The sequence below is a fragment of the Condylura cristata genome, unplaced genomic scaffold (genome assembly GCF_000260355.1).
Source record: "Condylura cristata isolate star-nosed mole 26May11 unplaced genomic scaffold, ConCri1.0 scaffold00002, whole genome shotgun sequence".
NCBI lineage: Eukaryota > Metazoa > Chordata > Mammalia > Eulipotyphla > Talpidae > Condylura > Condylura cristata.
In genome coordinates, this window is record NW_004567103.1 from 15,359,251 (window position 1) to 15,379,737 (window position 20,487).

Genomic DNA, 20,487 nt, shown 5'->3' on the forward strand with positions numbered 1-20,487 from the left:
CATCAAATTAGATCAACCAAAAGATGACTTAAAGCTAGCCCATGACATATATTCTTTATTTGAATGTGAATATGTATTTGTATTGACACAATAGCTCTTCATTGCTGGGTGAATTCTCCTGAGGTCACTATAGAAAATGAATACGTGCTCCTACCAGTAGCTACAGGGCACTAAATCTCAGATGATTTTTTTAAAGAGTAACTATGGCCTCAAACATAAAACCAGTCAATCCACAAATATTAAAATGTTTAAGCCTTAATTCTTTACAGCCTACCTTTCAAATAGGTCACAGAGAATAAAAATGGCACTGTGTCTCTGGGATCTCTGAAAAACAAACTAACTTTCAAATATATCAGCGAATAGCCTAGAATAATAATACTTATAATTCTGTAGCACTTGTATTTTTCTAGTATGCCTTATGGAATGATTTCTTATTTTTTTTCTCAAGGCAGTAAGATAATATTTTTAAAAGTCCTTGCCTAAATATCTTAATATTCAGATCCTTGTCCCTTGCTCAACTTCCCAGTTGAGTATGTGACTTTGGGCAAGTCATGCTAACTTGCATTCCAAAAAAATTTAAAAAGGAGACAAAGAATGTATCCCATCAAAGCTTCTTAGTCTCTTCAGTGCTATGGACATCATGGTAGCATGGTAAAGTCTATGACCTTTCTAAGAATAATGCTTTTAAATCAGTAATTTCAATTAAGTAGTAATTGAAATTTAATTAAGTAGTAGAAAGAAAATAAATTATGTACTAGTAATTGTTTATTGTAGCATGAAATAAATATGGTAAATCTGTAGCTACTGTAATCTTAATGTCATGAAGATTGTAAACAGTGCTTTGCCATATCTGCCATAGTAATGTAGTTTGAGAATATATCTGTGGTTTCCACTGAGGACAAATCACAGGTACTCGTATTAACACTACAGTTCCTTTTCTACATTTGTCATTAATGGAGATTTCAAGTTTCAATTGCAAACGTGAGAAAATAAAAACATAATCTTTCTTCTTATCCAAATTTATGAATGCCTTAAATTCTACCCATTAGATGATCTCAAAGGGACTTTCCAATAAAAAACATCTCGGGACTTTATAAACAATCCTGCAAGTTGGGTAGAACCACTCTACTCCAACTGTGATTTGCAGACCAATATCACCCATATGGGATATTGTTAGAAATGCAGAATCTCAGGCCCCACCTCAGATCCACAGGGTCTGAATCCTTGCATTTAAAAAATCCCCAGGGGGTTGCACACATATTCATGTCAGTAGCACTGATGTAGACCAGGCTTTTAGGATGGTCTGGGTGTAGTTTAACTGTAATCAAGCTGAGTACTTTAGGATGCCTTAGATGTACAGTTTAACTGTTATTGTTAAAACTTTTTCTTAGACTCACAGTCTAAGAAGTTGGAGAAAATCCATCCAATATGGAGAGTGGTGTGCTCTTTGATATAAAATGGAGAATTTCATCGAACATTTAGGTTAGGATTACTTAAGGATTAAAAACTGACTGGAGCTGTAGTTTTAGAAAAGGAAAGGGCCCTAGGGAGTCACCTGAGATTTGGCAGAAACAAATTGTCTTTGGAAAGTGGGGGAGGAATGCTAAGAAGTCTGACTGCATAGCCAGATACAGACAGCTCCAAGTTTCACTTTATTAAGTGTAGGCAGGGTTTGTTCTGTGTAGTTTGGCTTGAGCACTGTTTGCATAGCACAGGTAGTATTCTTGTGAATAAATGTGTTTCTCTGCTCTGGAACCTATTTTATAGGTATGTATAATATTAGGCAGTTAGTATCTTATGAACTGAATCATATCTATGTGGGGAAAAGCCACTCCTGAAGATCTTACAAAGGAATTCTCTAATAACAATTTAAATTCAGCATAAGTTTTTTAGCATCTATTCCATGCCCATGGAATTCAGGGACGAATAATATGCTGTCCCTGCCATAAGAGAGTTGTCTGTTTATTTCCTCAACCAGACCTCACCCAAAAAATTTGACTAGGGTATGTTAAGTTTTATGGTAGAAGTAGAGAAAAGATACCATTTCTAATGGGATGGGAGGGGGCTGCATATAACTTTATTATTCTTTATTCATTTGCTCATTCCCATTGATTTGTGCAACAATTTTGACTGAGCCATTATTCTATGTGACACAATAGTCTTTATGGCTGAGCATGGAAGGCTCACATTGGAATTGGTAAGAGGTCTAAGTGGAAGTGATGATGACTTTTATGCCCTGTTTAGAATGAGGTACCTTACCTAACAAGCAACAGGCACACTCTCAAAGATTTTTATGTAAGGAAGTTACTTATTAGATTTAAGTTTTAAGATCCTCACTCTTGGGCAGTCACGAGAGATACGGAAAGGTGGCTTCAGAAGATCATTTCAGGTTTTTAATGCTGGAAAAATCATTCTTACCTTCATTTTGAGGTATTTTGTACTTTTAAGTATCTCATTCTTATTAATAATATTTTCAGGTAAATACCTGGCTTATGTTGACATTTTATGGTATGATGTACTTCTTTTCAGTTTAATTTGGCTCAAAAATGTTAAATTAACCTTTCTTTCCTCTCATTATTTTACAGCTTTGGACACTCGTCTTGATTTTATGGCCAGTCATTATTTTCATAATTTTGGCTATTACCCGGACCAAATTTCCTCCAAGAGCAAAACCAACTTGTAAGTAAATGAGATTTACTTGTTTTCTTAACTTCTGAATTCTAGTTAAAATTTATTTTGGTACCAAATTAATTATTCATTCCAAAATCTTATTTCTTGAGTAGTTTAGTGCTTCCACTTGGCTATAGTTATATAAATCCTTAGTGTGCTTTTTTCCCCAGTTTTTTTGAGCTACTTAGAAGGTTAGTCTGTAATATTTACCTAGGAAATATAAAACATGTAGGCATCAGAATGTATTTTAATCTTGATCTGTAAAATTTTGTCTCATTTATTCTCTATCCCATAAATTTCACCATGGTGTACACAATACACAAAAAGCAGGACTCTCAGACTGGATCATCATTTACATTTTTACTATAGCAGAAGCCATTGGCTAGTACTCCATCAATTGAATGACTGAAATCAGAGTACTATAAAAATCTATATACTCCTACTCTTCAGGACTGATGTTTGAGGGATACAAATGTGTCAATGTATTATTTTTGGTTTTGTTTTGAGAATTTTTATTTTCCAATTAGCAATCAGTGCTGTCTCAGTTATATTTGCTTTCATTGTCAAGTTATGAAGTGGGGACAACACTCAACTCAGTTCATTATATTTGTTTTAAGAGGAAAGCAGAAAAGACTCAGGAAAGTCATCAGAACTGAGAGGAGTGAGACTCTCAACCCCAGTACCAGGGAAGTTTTTGCTTTTATGTTTAAACTTTGTAGGTAATTTGCTTAGCAGAGGAGTGAAAGTAGAGTGAGAAGCTTCACATTGCACCAGGCAGCCACCTCCTGAAATGTTTCTTATAAACCAAACTTCTGTAAACCAGATTATATTTCAGCTAAATGATGGCAGTTTGATATATAAAAGAATGCTATGCCGAATTATTTATGAGAAAAGTTTTGAAAGTGATTTTCAAAAATATGCAGTGTTTCTCAATCTCCCAATCCTAAGAAGTAAGACGAGAGTCCCAGTAGGTCTACTTGAATCACACACAATCAGATCATTCAAAGGAAAATATCAATTTAGTTAGTACAAAGCATTGAAACCTTTGGTGCTAGAGTAAGTAATTCCTACATTTGAATAGCAGCTTATCATTTCTAAAGGACCATTGCACAAGAGTTGTTGATGAGATTTTATTAGATTGGTTATATAAACAACATATTTTGTTCTCTTCATATTGTATGCGTATTAGTTCTTTAGAGTAGATTAGTTCCATTGCATACTGTTGGAATTTGTATAGTCTTATATAGCTTAAGTAGCATGAACTGCAGAAATAATGCATTCAGCACATCAGGCCAAATATTCTTTGAACGCTTCTGCTTCAAGATGTGAATGATCAATTTACCCATGATAGTGATTGAGTTTATTAACTCCTCCCAAAAATTTAAGTCCACCATTTTTTTGTTCTTACCGACTTTTAAGTTGTTTAGAGTTCCTTTTATAAAACTTCCAAAAGAGAAATACAAGGTTTGTGAGTGAGTGACACCTAATGGGTCTTAGAGATTCATGAAGAAAATCAGAGAGTTCTTCTAATTCACTAACTTAAAGGAAAGAAGAAGAAGAAGAAAATAACATTTAACAAGTGATTCATAGATCTGTTCTAAAAGGATACATACAGATACAAATATCCAAGTTAAAAAAGAACCATATTTTACTGTGGACTTATTAACATTAACAGTAATTAACCATAAAGTGATTATGTTTGTAGGTAGGAGAGAATAAAATTACAGAATTATTCAAACATTGAAACTATTCTTTGCTAGTCTCTTAGACTTTTTAAGACTCATTCTAAGAAAGCAATTATTGGTTTGTTACTAGAACTGAAAAAGGATCACTCAACAATCTACACAGAGATTGTAATTTGCCAAATTCAATTGAAATTTGTGTGGTAGAAGGGGGAGGTTTTGGAAACTACTTTTATTCTTTGTCACTGAGATTTGCATTGCCTCTTACCCTCTTATCAAAGAACAAATACAAATTATGTCCATGGTTTAACTCATCCTATGATCAGTAGAGTACAAAATGTAATTTTTTACAACTAGTGGTATTTTGTGTAATTAAAAGAAAATCTAAACTATAATAGATGTAATTCTTTTACTCTCTGTCTTGTGTTAGGGAATAATTTCAATATGACAGCTTGAACTTAAGTGTTTTTATTCTGTTTTTCTTTTATTGTTTTTCTTTGTTACAGCTTTATATTGGGAGATTAAAATAAGCCAATAGTAATATTATATCTTGGTCTCATGCAATATGCCACACACTTAGAGAGAGAATGCAGCATTACCCATTTCACAACGGAGCAAATCAACGTATAGAGAGATAAACTAATGTGACCAAGACAGTGGAATCATTAAGAGATGGTGTCCAGAGTAGAACCCAAACCATCCAGTTCAGCATCTGATTTTAGGTTCATGGGCTCACATTTATAACATCTAGTACTTAGTCCTGATTTCCAATGTTGCATTATTTAGATTTTACAGAAGTAGACTAAAGTTTAGACTTTAGGACTTTGTGCTTTGAGTATATAACTCTCCCATGACATCAAGAGATGTGAGGAAGAGGTGAATTCTGGTATGTAGAGTTGTTCCAAATGTCAGTATTGAGCCTAGTCTGCTTTCTGTCCAGTGAACTGTGTGAGTCATGGTAGTTGCGGTATCATGAGCACCACGACCTGCTTCACAGAGTGGCAACCCTGTCTGGGTTCCGTGACTTCTTCAGTGCAAGTTGGGCAATAGAGAGATGAAGATGAAACTGCAGACTACACCCCAGCTGAAACTCAGCTGTGGTGAGAATGGGAGTCGTAATCCTGTGGGCACGTTTTGCTCCCAGAATAGCTGGCCAGGTCTGCATGACTGATAAATCTTTCAAGACAAATATAATTATAATTATAATTTGGTAAACTCCAAGGACTCCATCCAAAGTCTCTTTTAGTTGATGTGTTTCTGGAGAGGTCTGGAATTTGGGGAAAGGAAAAACCTTGACCCTCCACCTCCCCATGGTGAGTGCCCAGCCTAGTGACATGCTCGCTCCTGGCATCATCTACCTTCACTTACTCCCTTTTGTGTTTCCACCAGCAGCTTAGGTAATGAGCCTCTGCAAAGAACAAGGCTCAGGTAAAGACAGCTTCTGAGGCTTGGCAGACAGGCCCGGCTTCTCATTCACACAGGAAAGAAATGGGCTGAGGTGCTACATTTGAAATAGTTCCAACCTCTTGTAATCTCTACATGCAGGAACTTGTCAAGAGGCAAACTTTAAAGTTAAAATACCAGGCTTCGGAGCAAAGGAAAACAAAACAAAACTCCCTAAACACATTAGCCTAAGCCAAGCTAGAATGTGCAGTGCGTTCTTTTTTGCCTCCTTTGCAGACATAAAGAGCCATGAAAGGACAGACAAACAGTTCCTATTACTGTGGACGGGACCACTTTTCAAGCACAATGAAACCCTGCCATAATGAGATAAGTAGGCTCCAAAAACACTGTTTTGCCAAACAAGGAGTCACATGTTTATGAAGTTAATGAAAAACAGTGTTTTCAAGTGGTAGAAAGTATCACTAAAAGTACAATGTAAGCCGTACGACTACACTCTGAATTCAACCCCAACTAACTAGAGGCTGCCTCTGTCCAACACCCTGCCCCTTTAGCAGGTAGAAAGTCCCACCCATTCCATATCTGAAAGCAGGAGCTGGTGGAAGACAGGAACTACCGGCTAGTGGAATTATAGCTGGATTTGTGTTATTACAGGGTTATTCCAGGCTGGTCCACCTGGAATACCACATATCCGGAAGTGACACAGTAACTTTGGTAAATGCAAGATCCACATTCCTTGCATGTCTCTAGACATCCAGAAGCATACCTTTTGTTTTTAGGGATGCAATAAAAATAATAAAAGGGATGATCATGTATTGAACACTTCCCATGTGTCAGATACTTATCTAAGTACTTTGCATTCATTTCCTTAGTAGATACTATTGCTTTGACCTGTGTCATAGGAGTATTCCACCTTTCGAGGTGATAAAAATAGAGCTAAATGTTAAGTAATTTACCAGCCTCCACTTGGTTCCTGTGTGCCTAAGTCTGGATTTAACCATAGTCTTTACCCACAAAGACACTGTGATTTTATCTGGATCCTGAGCACCAACAATTGCACACTTGAGTAAACTCACTTGAGTCTACAGCATTTCCCTTTTCCTCCTCATACTACATGTGAGCACTATCATAGATCAAATACACTTATAGACATGAACTCAATTGTTTTTTGTACTCATCAGCACCTGTTGAAAAAAATGTAAGGACTGAAATTGAGTAATTAGTAGTTTGTGTTCTTTGACATGTTCTTTGACGTCTGGTAGCTTATTTGTTAAGAGAAAACTGCTGTATGGTTTTCTGTTGAAAGAGACTATGAGGCGACTCATGGAAAGGGTTGTAAAAGTCAGTGGGGCCAGGTTCTGCCTGACCCTATTCTTGTGGTGTGCTGTTGGTGAGTTTTCATGAAAGTGAAGTCAGCTATATAAGGGCAAGATTCCATTCTCTTCCAGCCCACCCATGATTTAATAGTAATCATTGTGGCATCATAAATAATTCCCTTTCTGGCTTGATTGGCTCAAGATTGACGTGTAGGTATTGCCCTACGAAACTCAGAATCCATCACCATTCATCTTCTGTGGGGATTACCCCATCCATCCACCATCTCTGTTCTCATGAGCGGGCAGGCTCTCAGGTCAGAAATGTCTGAGTCATCTGGGACTCTCCAGTTTCCTTTACCTCCCAGCCTGCAAGTCAGATTCCATCTTGTGAAATGTGTTCTGGATTTACCCCTTCCTTCCTATCCTTTCTGCCACCCCTTTCATCCCTAGAGTTCTTTAGTAGTGTCTTCTTTTTGCTTTTGAAAACCCTACCTTTAAACATTTCACATTCTCTTGTCAGGTAATCCCTAACATATTCTTTGGGCCTATCAAAATTTCAACTCCTCTTTGCCTAATGTTCAAGACCATTATAATCAGGATTCACCCAACATTCTGGTCTTCCTGTTCTACAGTTTGATGCCTGTGCCTGAAGAGGCTGGGTCTGGATGTCTCATGTACATTTCATGTTCATTCCAATAAGATGCACCTGTTCATGCCTCCTCTTCAGGGTCTATGAGAAGATAAGCTCATATCTAAGGCTCCCCCTTTAAGTTTTCCCTAATTTCTCAAATTTCAATTAGTCCTCATTGATGTTTCTCTTGGTGACATTGTGGTTGATAGTAGTCTTTGAGTGTTAAATGCTTTTATCTTTATCCTCTCCTCAGACAGTCCATTAGTAGCAGAAATCAAATTGTTACGTCAAATCATATCAGATATTCCTATTTAACCTGTGGAATCGAAAAGGAATGCAATATATTGATTGAAATATGATACAGTTTGTATGGTTGATATGGATGATCAGATTACAAAATTATTCAAAGGTTGATAGTAAAAAAATTCACTGTGAGTCTGAGATGGGTAAATGACAAGAAGCTAATGTGCTTTTAGTTTAATTTTTATATCTCAGATCCAGATAAATCAGATGATGCTATCCAAAATATCTGTAATGCTAATGTTGGGAAAAGAAAATAAATATAAAGTCCTCTGCTACCCACCTGGGAATTTGTATCATGCATAGTTCTTATGAAGATGTATAGAAGTGTTCTGTGTGGGAGCGATGAACTTACACTTCTGCTTAAGTTCCAGAAAATGATGAAATAACTTTTGAAGTTATAACCAAAGCCCCATCCTTTAGTTTTTTCATCCTCAACTCAGTAGTTAACAACTCTTTGAGAAACAATTCTGACCCTTTAAATGGCAACAAGGAGTTGAATCCTGAGAAACTCATCGGATCTGAGATTGGGATTAGACTGTGATTTAACTTCCTCTAGCCTACTACATAGAGCTATCAGGTGCAAACAGGGGGACCAAGAACATCGCCCTTCTACACTCATACACCAGGATAGTCACAGCTCCTGCTGGTTGTGGCCCATCTCCTGATGTGAGATTCTGTCATTCTTTCTCATAGTGTCAATGGGCACACCCTCATGTTAGATAACAGGGCAAAAGGATTTCTCAGCTAACGCCCTCTTAGATTTAGTATCCAGAGCTGCATCTGGATACTTAAGATTCAATATATTTTAATTTCATCTGAAAAGTAAAGAGTAAAATATCTTTTGCTTGAATGGTGTTGGATTATTATTATTATTGTTGTTCCTTTCTGCATCATCCCTATTTTAGATGATCTACTCTACAAGCTTCCCAGATGTGACTGGCTCAGTGAGTGTATGGAGTCACATATGGTCGCTTTCCCTTCCTTCCTAAAACAGAGACTCCTGCTCTCCTAATATCTAGGATAAGATGAATAAGTAATCAGACATTCTCACAAGTTATAGTAATGTACTTGCTAAGGTTGAAATGTCAGTTGATGTTTCCAATATGCCATTGAAACTAAGAACTAGATGTAGCAAAGTGATTTCATCCACCTCCCCATCATTTATCAGAGAGCACAAAGCCCTGACAGAGGCTCACATGTGAGGGTCTGAAGCCATGGTTGGCTGACCGTATGTTTTCCCAGGCGACCACTTTATTAAATCTTCTTCTACCCATCACCCAGGAAAATTTGGCCTACCCAACCTTAGTCATTTTATGCTACTCTCGCTATTCAAGTTTTCTCATTCTCTTTGATTAGGTCACCCTGTGTCCTTTACTTTGATAAATGAATCGTATTTTTAGAATACCGTAGCGCTCATGAAAGAAATGCCATAGCATACACTGGTCAGTTAGAATTTCATTGTGAAGTAGAATTAGAATGATATATAATAGTTTCACTTTTTATACAACAGTCTTTGTTTTGGTTATATATTTAAACATTTTTATTTATTTATTTTAAAGATTGATTTATTTATGTATACAGAACTGGGGTACAGACCAGAGGTGCAGGGGCAGTGAGAGAATTCATCAGAGACAGAGTGGGGAGCAGAACAGGTAGATTGATGAAGTACAATGCCAAGGGGAGCAATGGGTGGGTCAGGAGAGGTCTGCTGTGCCATGGGAGTCACCTCCCTGGCTGGGGATTGAACTTGTGCTGCAGTGGCTGAGATAGCTTCATAGTGCTGTGCTTTAACCCGTTGCATCACCAGGGAGGGCCCTAAACATTTATATTTATATATAAAAGTATTGTGAGGGGCTCAAAGGATATAGTGAAGACCCAGACTATCTGGGTTCAAGCCCAAGCTTTGGGTAAGTCTCTTGAATGCTCCAAGCCTGGCTTCCAGCAGCAGTATGTTGAGGCTAATGATAGTTAGCCTCATAGAAGTTTGTGAGATTTAATTATATAATGCTTGTTAAACTCAGGCCAGAAGTGTCAGGCACATACTATGAGCTACATTAGTTTTAGATATTATTTTTACATTATTTATAACATGATATTAAAACTATATAAAACTCCTAGAGCTCTCTAAATATCAAAATATTTTTAAAATTCTATGATAAACAAAATGTAAAAGTTTTAAGTAAGTTCAAGATCAGAATTACTGATCATATTATTATTGCCTTTTTTTTTTTTAATGCCTCGGACTCCAATGTGGCTCACCTGTCATTGTCTGGGGTATCAGGTAAAGCTTTACACTCCCAAGTTCCATATGTTAGCAAGAATCTTAAAGAATTAATAGGAGTGGGCCTCTGTGGTGGCAGCAAGGGGTTAAGCGCAGCACTATGCAGCTATCTGCAGCCACTGCAGCATGAGTTCAATCCCTGGCCAGGGAGCTGACCCACATGGCACAGCAGCCCTCTCCTGTCTCACCCACTGCTCCCCTCAGTGGTGTATTTCAGTACATCTGCCTGTTCTGCTCTCCACTTTTGTCTCTGATGAATCCTCTCACCCTCCCACACCTCTGGCCTGTATCCCAGTTTTGTATACATAAATAAATCAATCTTAAAAAACAAAAAAGTGAATAGGAGGGGCCTCCCTGGTAGCAAGGGGTTAAGCACAGCACTGTGAAGCTGTCTGCAGCCACTCCAATAAGAGTTCAATACCTGGCTGGGGAGCTGACCCACATGGCACATGTCTTTCCCACTGCTCCCCTTGGCAGTGTTTCAGTAAATCTGTTCTGCTCCCCACTTTCTCTTGTGAATCCTCTCACACCACCCCCCTGCACCTCTGACCTATAGCCCAATTCTTGTGTGCATAAATAAATAAAAATCCTTGAAAAAATAACAATGAGTAGGAGCTTGTCAGCTAGACAAGTGTCTTTGCAATCCTAACAGAAAGTAACCAGTGTGTATGGAGACTCAGGCATGAGAGAATTAGATGCACCAGGAACTTGGAGTCTGCTTTGTCTGGATGTTTATTGTGAGTGATGGGAGATGAGTATTTTGGTCAGAACCAAAAATATTGGACTTTATTTTGAGGAGTCTGAGAAACCATTGGAACTTTTTGTAAATTAATTTGTTTTCATATTTGTCTTTTTGTGATCAGATAAGTCATGCTTGTTATTAAAAAATTAAATGACATAACACAAGTATACATTTTATAAATAATGGAAATCCTGCATAATCTTGCATTCTAGAAGTAAGCATTGTTAACATTTCAGGGTGTATCTTTTGGGACTTTTTTCTGTGTGTATAGCATATACCATATACATGCACACTCACACACACACACACTTACACACGTGCGTACAGAGAGCCAAACTGCAACCGTCATGATCAGATAATGTTTAGAAAGATCTTTGAAGAATGAAGGATGGAACTTAGTCGGAGCTGCTTGGATAGGGCATGGGATTCATGCCCTCTTGATTACCCTAGAAATGCTATTATGGGACTAAGATGTCTGTAGATTTTCTGTCACAGCTGGCTGTTTTCCTAGAATTTTTTGTTTGTTTGTTTTCCTAGAATTTTTATGACACTTCCTTCTTCAATCCTTCAACTTTCTTTCCAAATTTTTAAATCCAAATTTCTTAAAGAGTAGCGCATTTACTCTTTAATGATTACATATTGCCAGTATTTTTTCTTCTTTGTCTTTTCTCTATCTTCATAATTTACAGATACCTTAATCAAAATTATCTAGGCATGCCTGTTGGAAAATGTAGATTCCAGGGTTTTATCCTAGGCTTTTGAACTGGTGTCTCATGCCAGAGGTGGGGTAATGGAGGAGGAGGTACTGAGGGAGAGGGAGGAGATGAAATGGAGATGAAGTGCTACTCTTAGTGAGTAAGATGATGTGGAAGACCAAATAACTTCAAAACTCCACAGGTCTTCCCATGCAGCTACAAGTTGAGAGCTCCCTTTTCATTCAACTATCTTTTTTTCCTTTACAACAGTTGCTTTTTATTTTTATTAGCTTGCTACTTTTAAAAAAATAATTTTATTTCTTTATGCATACAAGAACTGGGGTGTAGACTAGAGGTGCGGGTTTAGTCACGGGGTGAGAGGTTCACCAGAAACAGTGGGGAGCAGAACAGGCAGACTGACTGAAATACACAACTGAGGGTTGCCGTGGGAAGAGACAAGAGAGGTCTGCTGTGCCATGTGGGTCAGCTCCCTGGCCAGGGGTGGAACTCATACTGCAATAACTAGATTTAATTCTCTGAATTGCAGGGAAGTGCTTGCTTTCTCCTGAGTTACTTTATAGCAGCATTTAAACGGTTTTCGGCTCCATTCACTTTTTTGTTTCACTTTTACATTGAGTCTTCAGGATATAGGAAGTTTCATATTATTTTTCAGGGCACCTGAAAAAAATACTTACTCCCTGGAATAGTGTCAGATTTGTGACCAAAGAAGTGTTCTGATTTTCTAAACTTTCATGCATAGTGTTTCTCTAAGGTGGTTTCATGGTTAAACTACTAGCCCAGGGGGAATCCAGTTCCACTTAAGCAAGCACTTCACACTCTAACATTGAACTTCTAGTTCATAAATGTCTAGAGAATGAGAAAGTATCAAAATTATTTCATTATTTTGAAATTATTGCCCTATGTGGAAATGCTACAAAGATGTTTCTGGACATTCGTATTCTATAAGGATGTCCATAGGGCTGTGATAAGGATGTCCATAGGGCTGTGAAGAATAAGACGGCAGTCTGCCTTCAGATTGCCTACAGTCTAGTTGTAGAATTGTTAACTATAGCTTTTGGCCTAGTACTTTGCACATAATATTCAAGTATTTATTGATGAATCATGACATGTAGCAACAGTGAAACTACTTAGGAAAGTAAGTGTTAAATTAGTAGCATTGGCAGAGAAAACTATTGAATGTTTAAAAAAGGAAGATTGCTATCAATCAATGTAATGAAAAAGTAACTCAGGATTTAAAGTTAGCTCAGAAAGAAAAAAATCAAATCTGTTGACTATGCAACAGAAAGAAATGTGACCTTCACAGTTCACAGAAAGAAATGTAAACTTCAACAGAGAGAAAGGTCATGATCAAACTCTCAGAAGCAAGAATTCTCAGGGGAACTAACTGGTTGAGGATAGATCCACGGATCTGGGGAAAGTAGAGTTTGTACTGAGAATAGATGAAATCAGGTGGTGGAGTTTGATCATGTTGGGTTTTCTTTTTCTTTTTTTTATTCTTGTTGATAATAGTCACTTATTAGCCTCTCATTTAATTTTTTTTTTTAAAGATTTATTTATTTGTGCATACAGAACAGGGGTACAGGCTAGAGGCTCAGGGGCGGTGAGAGGCTTCACCAGAGACAGAGTGGGGAACAGAACAGGCAGATCGACGAAGTACACTGCTGAGGGGAGCAGCGGGCGGGTCAGGAGAGGTCTGCCGCGCCATGTGGTCACCTCCGGGGCAGGCGGGAATCGAACTCATGCGGAAGTGGCGTTAGCTTCTCAGTGCTGTGCTTTAACCCGCTGCGCCACCAGGGAGGGCCTCATTTAATTTTTTTTAATCAACACATGAATGGGCTGTCTTAAGTTTGCCCACTAAAAAGTCCATTTCTGTCCTTTACAATATTGAAGAGTTTTCAGTCCTAGGCCCAGGAATTTGTATGTTCTCCTGTAGTAATGGAATTTTGTAAGGAGTTATTAAAGATTCCTTTTTCAAATGGGGTGAGTGACTAAGGGAACTCTGAAAGATTTTCTACCATGATTATTTATCTTCATCCAGGTAGCTCTGTCATAGGCTACAGCAGCTACCTATATAGCTCTGTAACAAATTCCCTCCCAAAATTAGTGGCAACAATAAGCAGTCATTATCTTCCAGCAACAATGAGTCAAAAATTTGGGAGTGACAACTGCAATGTTCGCTTGGAGTCTCCCACTTGATTGCAGTGAAGACTTTAGCCAGCGCTGTCATATGTCACCTTAACTAGGGATGGAGGGTCTGTTTTCTAAGGAGATTGCTCACCAGATCGGTTGCTCACTAACCAGCTTCTACCAATTGTTGGGAGTAGCTGCAGCTTCACTTTACAGGCTGTTTCAATATCCTGAAACATGGCAGTTGGCTTCCCCCAACAAAGCAATCCAAGAGACATTTGCGCAAGAGAAGCTATCCATTTTATGACCTTGCCATGGAAGCCTCCAAGAATCACTTCTGCCACATTCCATTCATTAGAAGCAAGACTCTCCACCTAATATTAACATGCAAGCGAACAGGGCTCCCTTTGAAAGGAAAAAGTGTCAGACTCAAGACTCGTTTTCAAGCCACCACACAGACAAACAAGCCAGCGAGATGGCCACACTGCTGCCTTAGCAGAGCACAGAGAGGACTCATTAAATATTTTTGAGCTATTACTCACCTATAGATGACGACATTTATTTTCAGAGGTTTAAGAGACAGATCTCACCAAGTACTGAAACCAAGATTTAATTTAATTTTATCACCCAAATCCTTTTTCTGTTCACCATGCTCTCTGTCAAATAGAGTTGTTCCTCTCTATTAGAAACACCTTGCTTTTGGCAAAGCTAGTAGAATGATATGCTGGAATATTGTCTGGCACTTAGTAGTCACTCAACAAATATTTGTTGAACAAATGGATGAATTTGGTGCCACAATCCATGAAAGCTAGAGATGTAAAAAAACTTGGTCAAATTTACTTACTAGTCAGTGGAAAACTGAGAATAAAGGCTGGGATGCTTGCCTTTATGCAGGTGTTATTTTGTTATATTCATTAAAAGGACAGCAGGTTTAAAGTCCTTTGACGTTAAATACTAAAAAATACAAATGTGATGCTCCTGTGAGGTTTATGATCCGGTGACCCCTTAGACAAGCTACTGTGGCAAATCAGCTTTACATTGGTATGTCTGCATTTGAAGGTCATCTCTTTAAGGGAAGACATGAAGGAGGTGGGGAGGAATGTGTGTGGTTCAGCTGAAATTCTTCTGACACGAATAGCATTATAGTTTGACATTTAACCCACAGACAAAGGGACATTTAACCCACAGACACTTCCGCAATTCGAACGTGATTTACTCTGGCTAAATTTTGTGCCAAAATGAAACTAATTTGCCTTGAAAAAAGAGGATAAATGATTACCATTTAAAAAAAAACTTTCAAAAAATCTGCCACTGAATCCTGTTAGTTTTAATTAACTGTTTATAATATTACTTGCTAAATGGAGCTCTGAAAACTGGGTTTGGGGGGAGAGAGGAGGTGGGAAGAGGGTGAATACAAAACCTTGTTCTGTTCTGTGGATTACTCCTTTCAGAGGCATGCCAAGATCTGAAATTTAAGGTCTTTATTTTGTTGATGAAGCTTTAGTTTTAGATGGAAATTGGGCATTAAATATATAATTCAGAGTATTATATGGTTACATCTAACCCGGGACCAATGAATTTCATAAGTGGGTTCAGTTTTGGGGTTTTCATAAATCCTGTGTTAGCATGTAGGCAAACCTCCAGAATAATGACCAATCAGTTTTTCTGCAATATCCATGCAAATACTGTCAAATTTTAGTTTAAATAAAACAAATGGAGACAAGTGGAATGAGGTTAATCTCAAACCTTAGGAAGCACACTTGATGATTCTAATCCCTATTTTGTGGCATGATTTCTAGACACCTAACTGTGCAACTCCCCCCAGCACTCAGCTATTCACTCATTTTTTACTGCACTGTGTGGAATCTGAAGGAAATGATGACAGGATTTCTAGATTAAAAACATCAGTAAACAAGTTGCACTGGTAAGCTATTTCCCACCAAACCCCTAAAACCCATAATCTATTGTATAATTGACTTTGATAGCAGGAACAAAGAACTACAAATGTGCTAAGATTTTTTTGTAATGCAATCTATACAGACTAGAGAAATTAGCAAAGCTTAAAATTATAAGAAGGATTTAGTTGCATCCTGAAGAAGATTAATAGGATAGTTGGATTTGCATGGAAAAGGAAGGGGAGATTTTCAAGGGAAGGAAGAAAATGAATCACAATCATAACCATGGGGATGTAAATATCTTATTTTGCCTCAGGGAAACTTCCCAGCACCTTTTTCAAGTTTTCATCACCATCCAAGCTCCTCTTAATAATTGTAATTTATGACATATATATTTATTTAATGTTTTGTGTCCCTTGTCTCTCCTTCATGAGGTCTGTATCTTCTAGAAGATATCAGCAGTGCCTAACATATAATAGAAGATCAATAAATAAATCAATGTCTCCTCCCAATTCCATTAGATTCTGCTGCAAAATGAGTTTGAATGGGTAATACATGAATTTCATATACTATCATGAAGGTGTTAGGCTATCTTGTCTGATAAGCAATAAAGAATGACACATAGGGCCCTCTCTGGTGGTGCAGTGGGTTAAAGCACAGCACTAAGAAGATAAAGCCACTTCCGCATGAGTTCGATCCCCACCTGCCCCGGAGGAGATTCACATGGCATGGCAGACCTCTCCTGAACTGCCTGCTACTCCCCTCAGCAGTGTACTTCATCGAGCTGCCTGTTCTGCTCCCCACTCTGTTCCTGGTGAATCCTTTCACCCTCCACATCTCTGGCCTGTACCCCAGTTCTGTATGAATAAATAAATAAATCTTTAAAAAAAAAAAAAAAAGAATGACACATGACAATAGAAATGTAGTGTTTTGTGAATATTAACCAGATAGCATGAGAAGGTTAGAATAGGAAGTCTCTTTTACTAATATTATATTTGCATTCTTAAAAAATCTTGAGATACATTATTGTGATGTTCATTTCATAAATAACATAGTCCAAACTCTCACAGAAATAAATAGAGCCTAGTGGTCAAATTCATGGATCTTTGTTCAAAATGCTCAGTTCCAGTCTCAGTTTAACATTGAGAAGTAGAATTTCTTTGAGCCTTATTTTCTACATCTGTAAAATGAGAGATAACCAGAACACTACTTAATAGCATTTCAGGAGGAGTTAAATAACTTAACAAACTTAGGATGACATGTAATAAGATAATTTGTGATATACAGAGAAGGATACTAGAGTATATGGTGGCAGTTAGATCAGATGACTTGCCCAAGATTAAGTAGCTAGTAAGTGGAAGAGCTTCTGATTTCAACTCAGGTAAACATGCATTTCTTTGCTACCTGAAGGGAAAAAAAAAATCAAAATCACAAGGTATAAATAAAGCTGTGAAAATATTAGTTGTTTACTATCCAAACGATATACCTTGTTTATTACAATCCATTCTGTAACGTTCATTGATCCAGTATTTGAGGAAAAATTAAATAAATGGTTCTTATAATAATCCTGCTGACTTGAGTTACTCTAAGATTTGGGAATGGACACAAATTATTCTTTGTATTCTGTACTTAAGTACTCAATCATGTATGAGAAATTGTGGTAAGAGAGAAATATTGGATAAAAATCTTAATGCTAAATTAATTCTATAATCTTTAGTGATAACCACTGTTAATGGAACATGCCTCTCTTTGTGAGTTTTCGCTTTAAAGCTGAAGGCAATAAAGATGCTGCATCTACTGTTTATAGGTGTGAAGCCAAGTACATTTTAATAGAACTAACATCTGATAGAATTCTGCTACCTCCAGACCTATTCCCAGATGGCATACAGGGGAGGCAAATTGATGAGAAAATGTCTTCTGAGAGCAGAAGTATTCAGAGGCTGTCTGGTCTACACGCCAACTGGTAAAAGGTAGCCTTTGTTTTGCTATCATATCCTTGCCAGCATTTGTCTAGATTTCTTTGAATGTAGGGATTCTGAATAGTTTTATAGTCGTAACAGTCATTTTCCTCTGCTTTACATGTCTTTTCTTAGAAGAAGGAAAGTGAATCTCATGAAACAGTAATCAGGAAAAGATTGTATGACTTATAAGGAGCCTATTTGAGCATAAGTAGATCTTGGGGGAAAAAATAACTTGAGCCACAGTTAAAAGAATCAGTCAGGATAACATTAACTATCCAGATCTTACCTCTGGGATTTTTATATATGCAGTGGAAGTCTGAGGTGCTGAAGCTTTTGAGTATTTCTGACCAAGGTGTGACCCTTTTTCTCTTTAAACTTGTCAAATTCTCTCAGTTCTTTCAGTGTGCCTAGTACTTACCAGATGGCCAGTAGTATCGGAAACATGGACATAGGAATGCTTATGGAATGACTAAATCAAGCATTGTTGACGTGTCCCTCAAAACTCCACTCCCTTTTACTACCAAAACTCATTTATGGAGCCACTGTGTCACATCAACATCACTCAGTGTTATTAATGACAAATGCTTGATCATGCTGAGAGTTAGCAGGCTTCTCCCCAGGAACATTTTCCTTAATGAAATGAAATTCGCCTCCTCCCATTTATTAAAATCTTAGTTTGGGCTGATGACAAATAACTCCAAACTCAGCCTCTGACAGCTTCTCCATTTCTCCCCATAAACTCACAAAAATATGGATCGAGTGAGCTCAGTTTTAACTATTGGTATATACTGGTTTGCCATTGTTTGACTAACCCAATTGTAATACCTAAAGAAAAATAATTGAGGAAATACTTGTCATCAATTTTCAAAAATCTATTACTAAGCCCTTTATCTTCTTTTTATCCCAAATTGACCACTTCTTCTTCATCCTATTTCCATTTACCCACATGGTAACATGGTAGCCAACCTCTCCCTCACTCTGCTGTCCTCCAGTCACCTCGTCTATCAATTCTTTCTTCCTAATGGCTCCATTGCCGCTGCCCCTGCCTGGAATGTCATCCTGTCTCTCTGTTCTAACTACAGTAGTTTTTAAGTTTCCAAGCCCTGATCTAACCCTATTCAATATATCCTTTATACTGATGTGAGTCACATTTCTAAACACAACACTATACATGACATTTCTGTGTTTAACATCTTCCTAATTCAACATTACTTTTGGGATAAAAATCTAGACTCTATCTCATAGCACCTGAGATTTTTTGGGATCATGCCCTGAAGCAACTTTTCAGTGGCATGCCTGGCATGCATCCCCCCTCATCCCTCACACTCACATACTTCACACTCCAGCCACTTTCAGTGGACTAAAGAAAATGCTGTCATAGCATTGTAAGTGGGGTCCAGAACATTCAGTCATTTAAAATGCAGGAGCTTGTTTTGCAAGGATAATGAAATGACCTGGTGAGCCAATTGCTTTATATCTGAATTCAAGTTATTGCATTATCATGGGGTTTTATTGTACTTGAGGCTCCTCTAGGGTTTTCTTACATTTATGCCTTTGCATATATTATTCTCTCCCTTCCCTGTCATTTTCTCAACTAGCTCCAACTTGTCCTTCAAAACTCATGGAAATTACCATGCTCTCTAACTAACCCCTACCTGCCCACACTAATGTCTGCCACCAATTGTGTTAGGACCAAATACCAAACCCAGTGAATGACCCTATCTTCAGGGCAAGCGTCTCGCCACTGTAATTTTTTGAACATTCATTCAAACATTTTTGTTTTATCTCCCTTAATTTTTGTATCTCCTTTTCTTTTTATCTGCCTGACTCCCTCATGACACAACATACACATGCACATGAGTGTGCATTTCCACCCTCCTGACACAGGGCTTGTATGCCCACTTAGAGTAAGAATTTTAGTTGCTTTTACCCAGCCCAGTGGTGAATGCAAAGAATCAATGTGTTATCTAAGTGGAAGCTGAAAAGTTATGTTTGCCATAAACCATTTGAATGTAGATTTGATACTGAGTGTTTCACAGTCTGTTAAAAATACTTCAAACCAACTGGGTCATGGATGATCTTTAGGTTCTTCTTCATAGACATTATTAATAGTCATCTGAAAACTTGAGATAGTGAGGTCTGTGGGTTTCCTCCTCTGTAATCTTGCTGGAAGTTGTTTTACTTACTATGAAAACAGTTGTCACAATTTGCTGCCCATAAAAACATCTATTAGGAAACACACACAAAAGAGGTCATGCAAACCTGTTTGTGAAGCCTTGGCGAAGTCTCAGCTCTTGTCTTTGCGGGCACGTTAGCAAGGACCTGCTAGGAAGGAGGTTGGAGACACATGTAGCATTTGGTTTAGCAACAGCAGATGATGGTCCCACAATCACCAGCTCAATGCTGGAGAGAGGGCTTAATGGGACCCTACACCATTCAGGTACCCTGGATAGTGGAAGGGTCCTGGGTTCACTGATTCTCACGCACTGTTCATGCCAACGTGACAATATTCCTAAGGCCCACTAACATAAATACTTTCATTGCTGGAAATGTCTAACGTGTCTGAAGTAAAGGCAAGAGGAACTTCTGCAGAGTCCCATCCTGGCTCAGGTTCTCCTAGAATCTCTCATTTAGATTGAATTATTTCATGAGCTGTGTGTTCCTGATTTGAACCTCAAAAGTTAATTCACAGCCTCTGGGTTTTAGATTAGAAGTAATTTCAAAGTTAGCAGATAGTTGCTAGGTTAGAATTAATGAACACA

General features: G+C 37.9%; 1 protein-coding gene across 1 annotated transcript in view; it reads left to right on the forward strand.

The window, feature by feature from the left end:
• Nucleotides 1–20,487, forward strand: part of ABCA12 (ATP-binding cassette, sub-family A (ABC1), member 12) — a 162,348-nt gene that overhangs the window by 9,170 nt on the left and 132,691 nt on the right. The window contains exon 2 of the mRNA XM_004674322.1: nucleotides 2,586–2,679. Within this exon, the coding sequence (XP_004674379.1) occupies nucleotides 2,586–2,679 (94 nt within the window). The remainder of the gene's footprint in view (nucleotides 1–2,585; nucleotides 2,680–20,487) is intronic.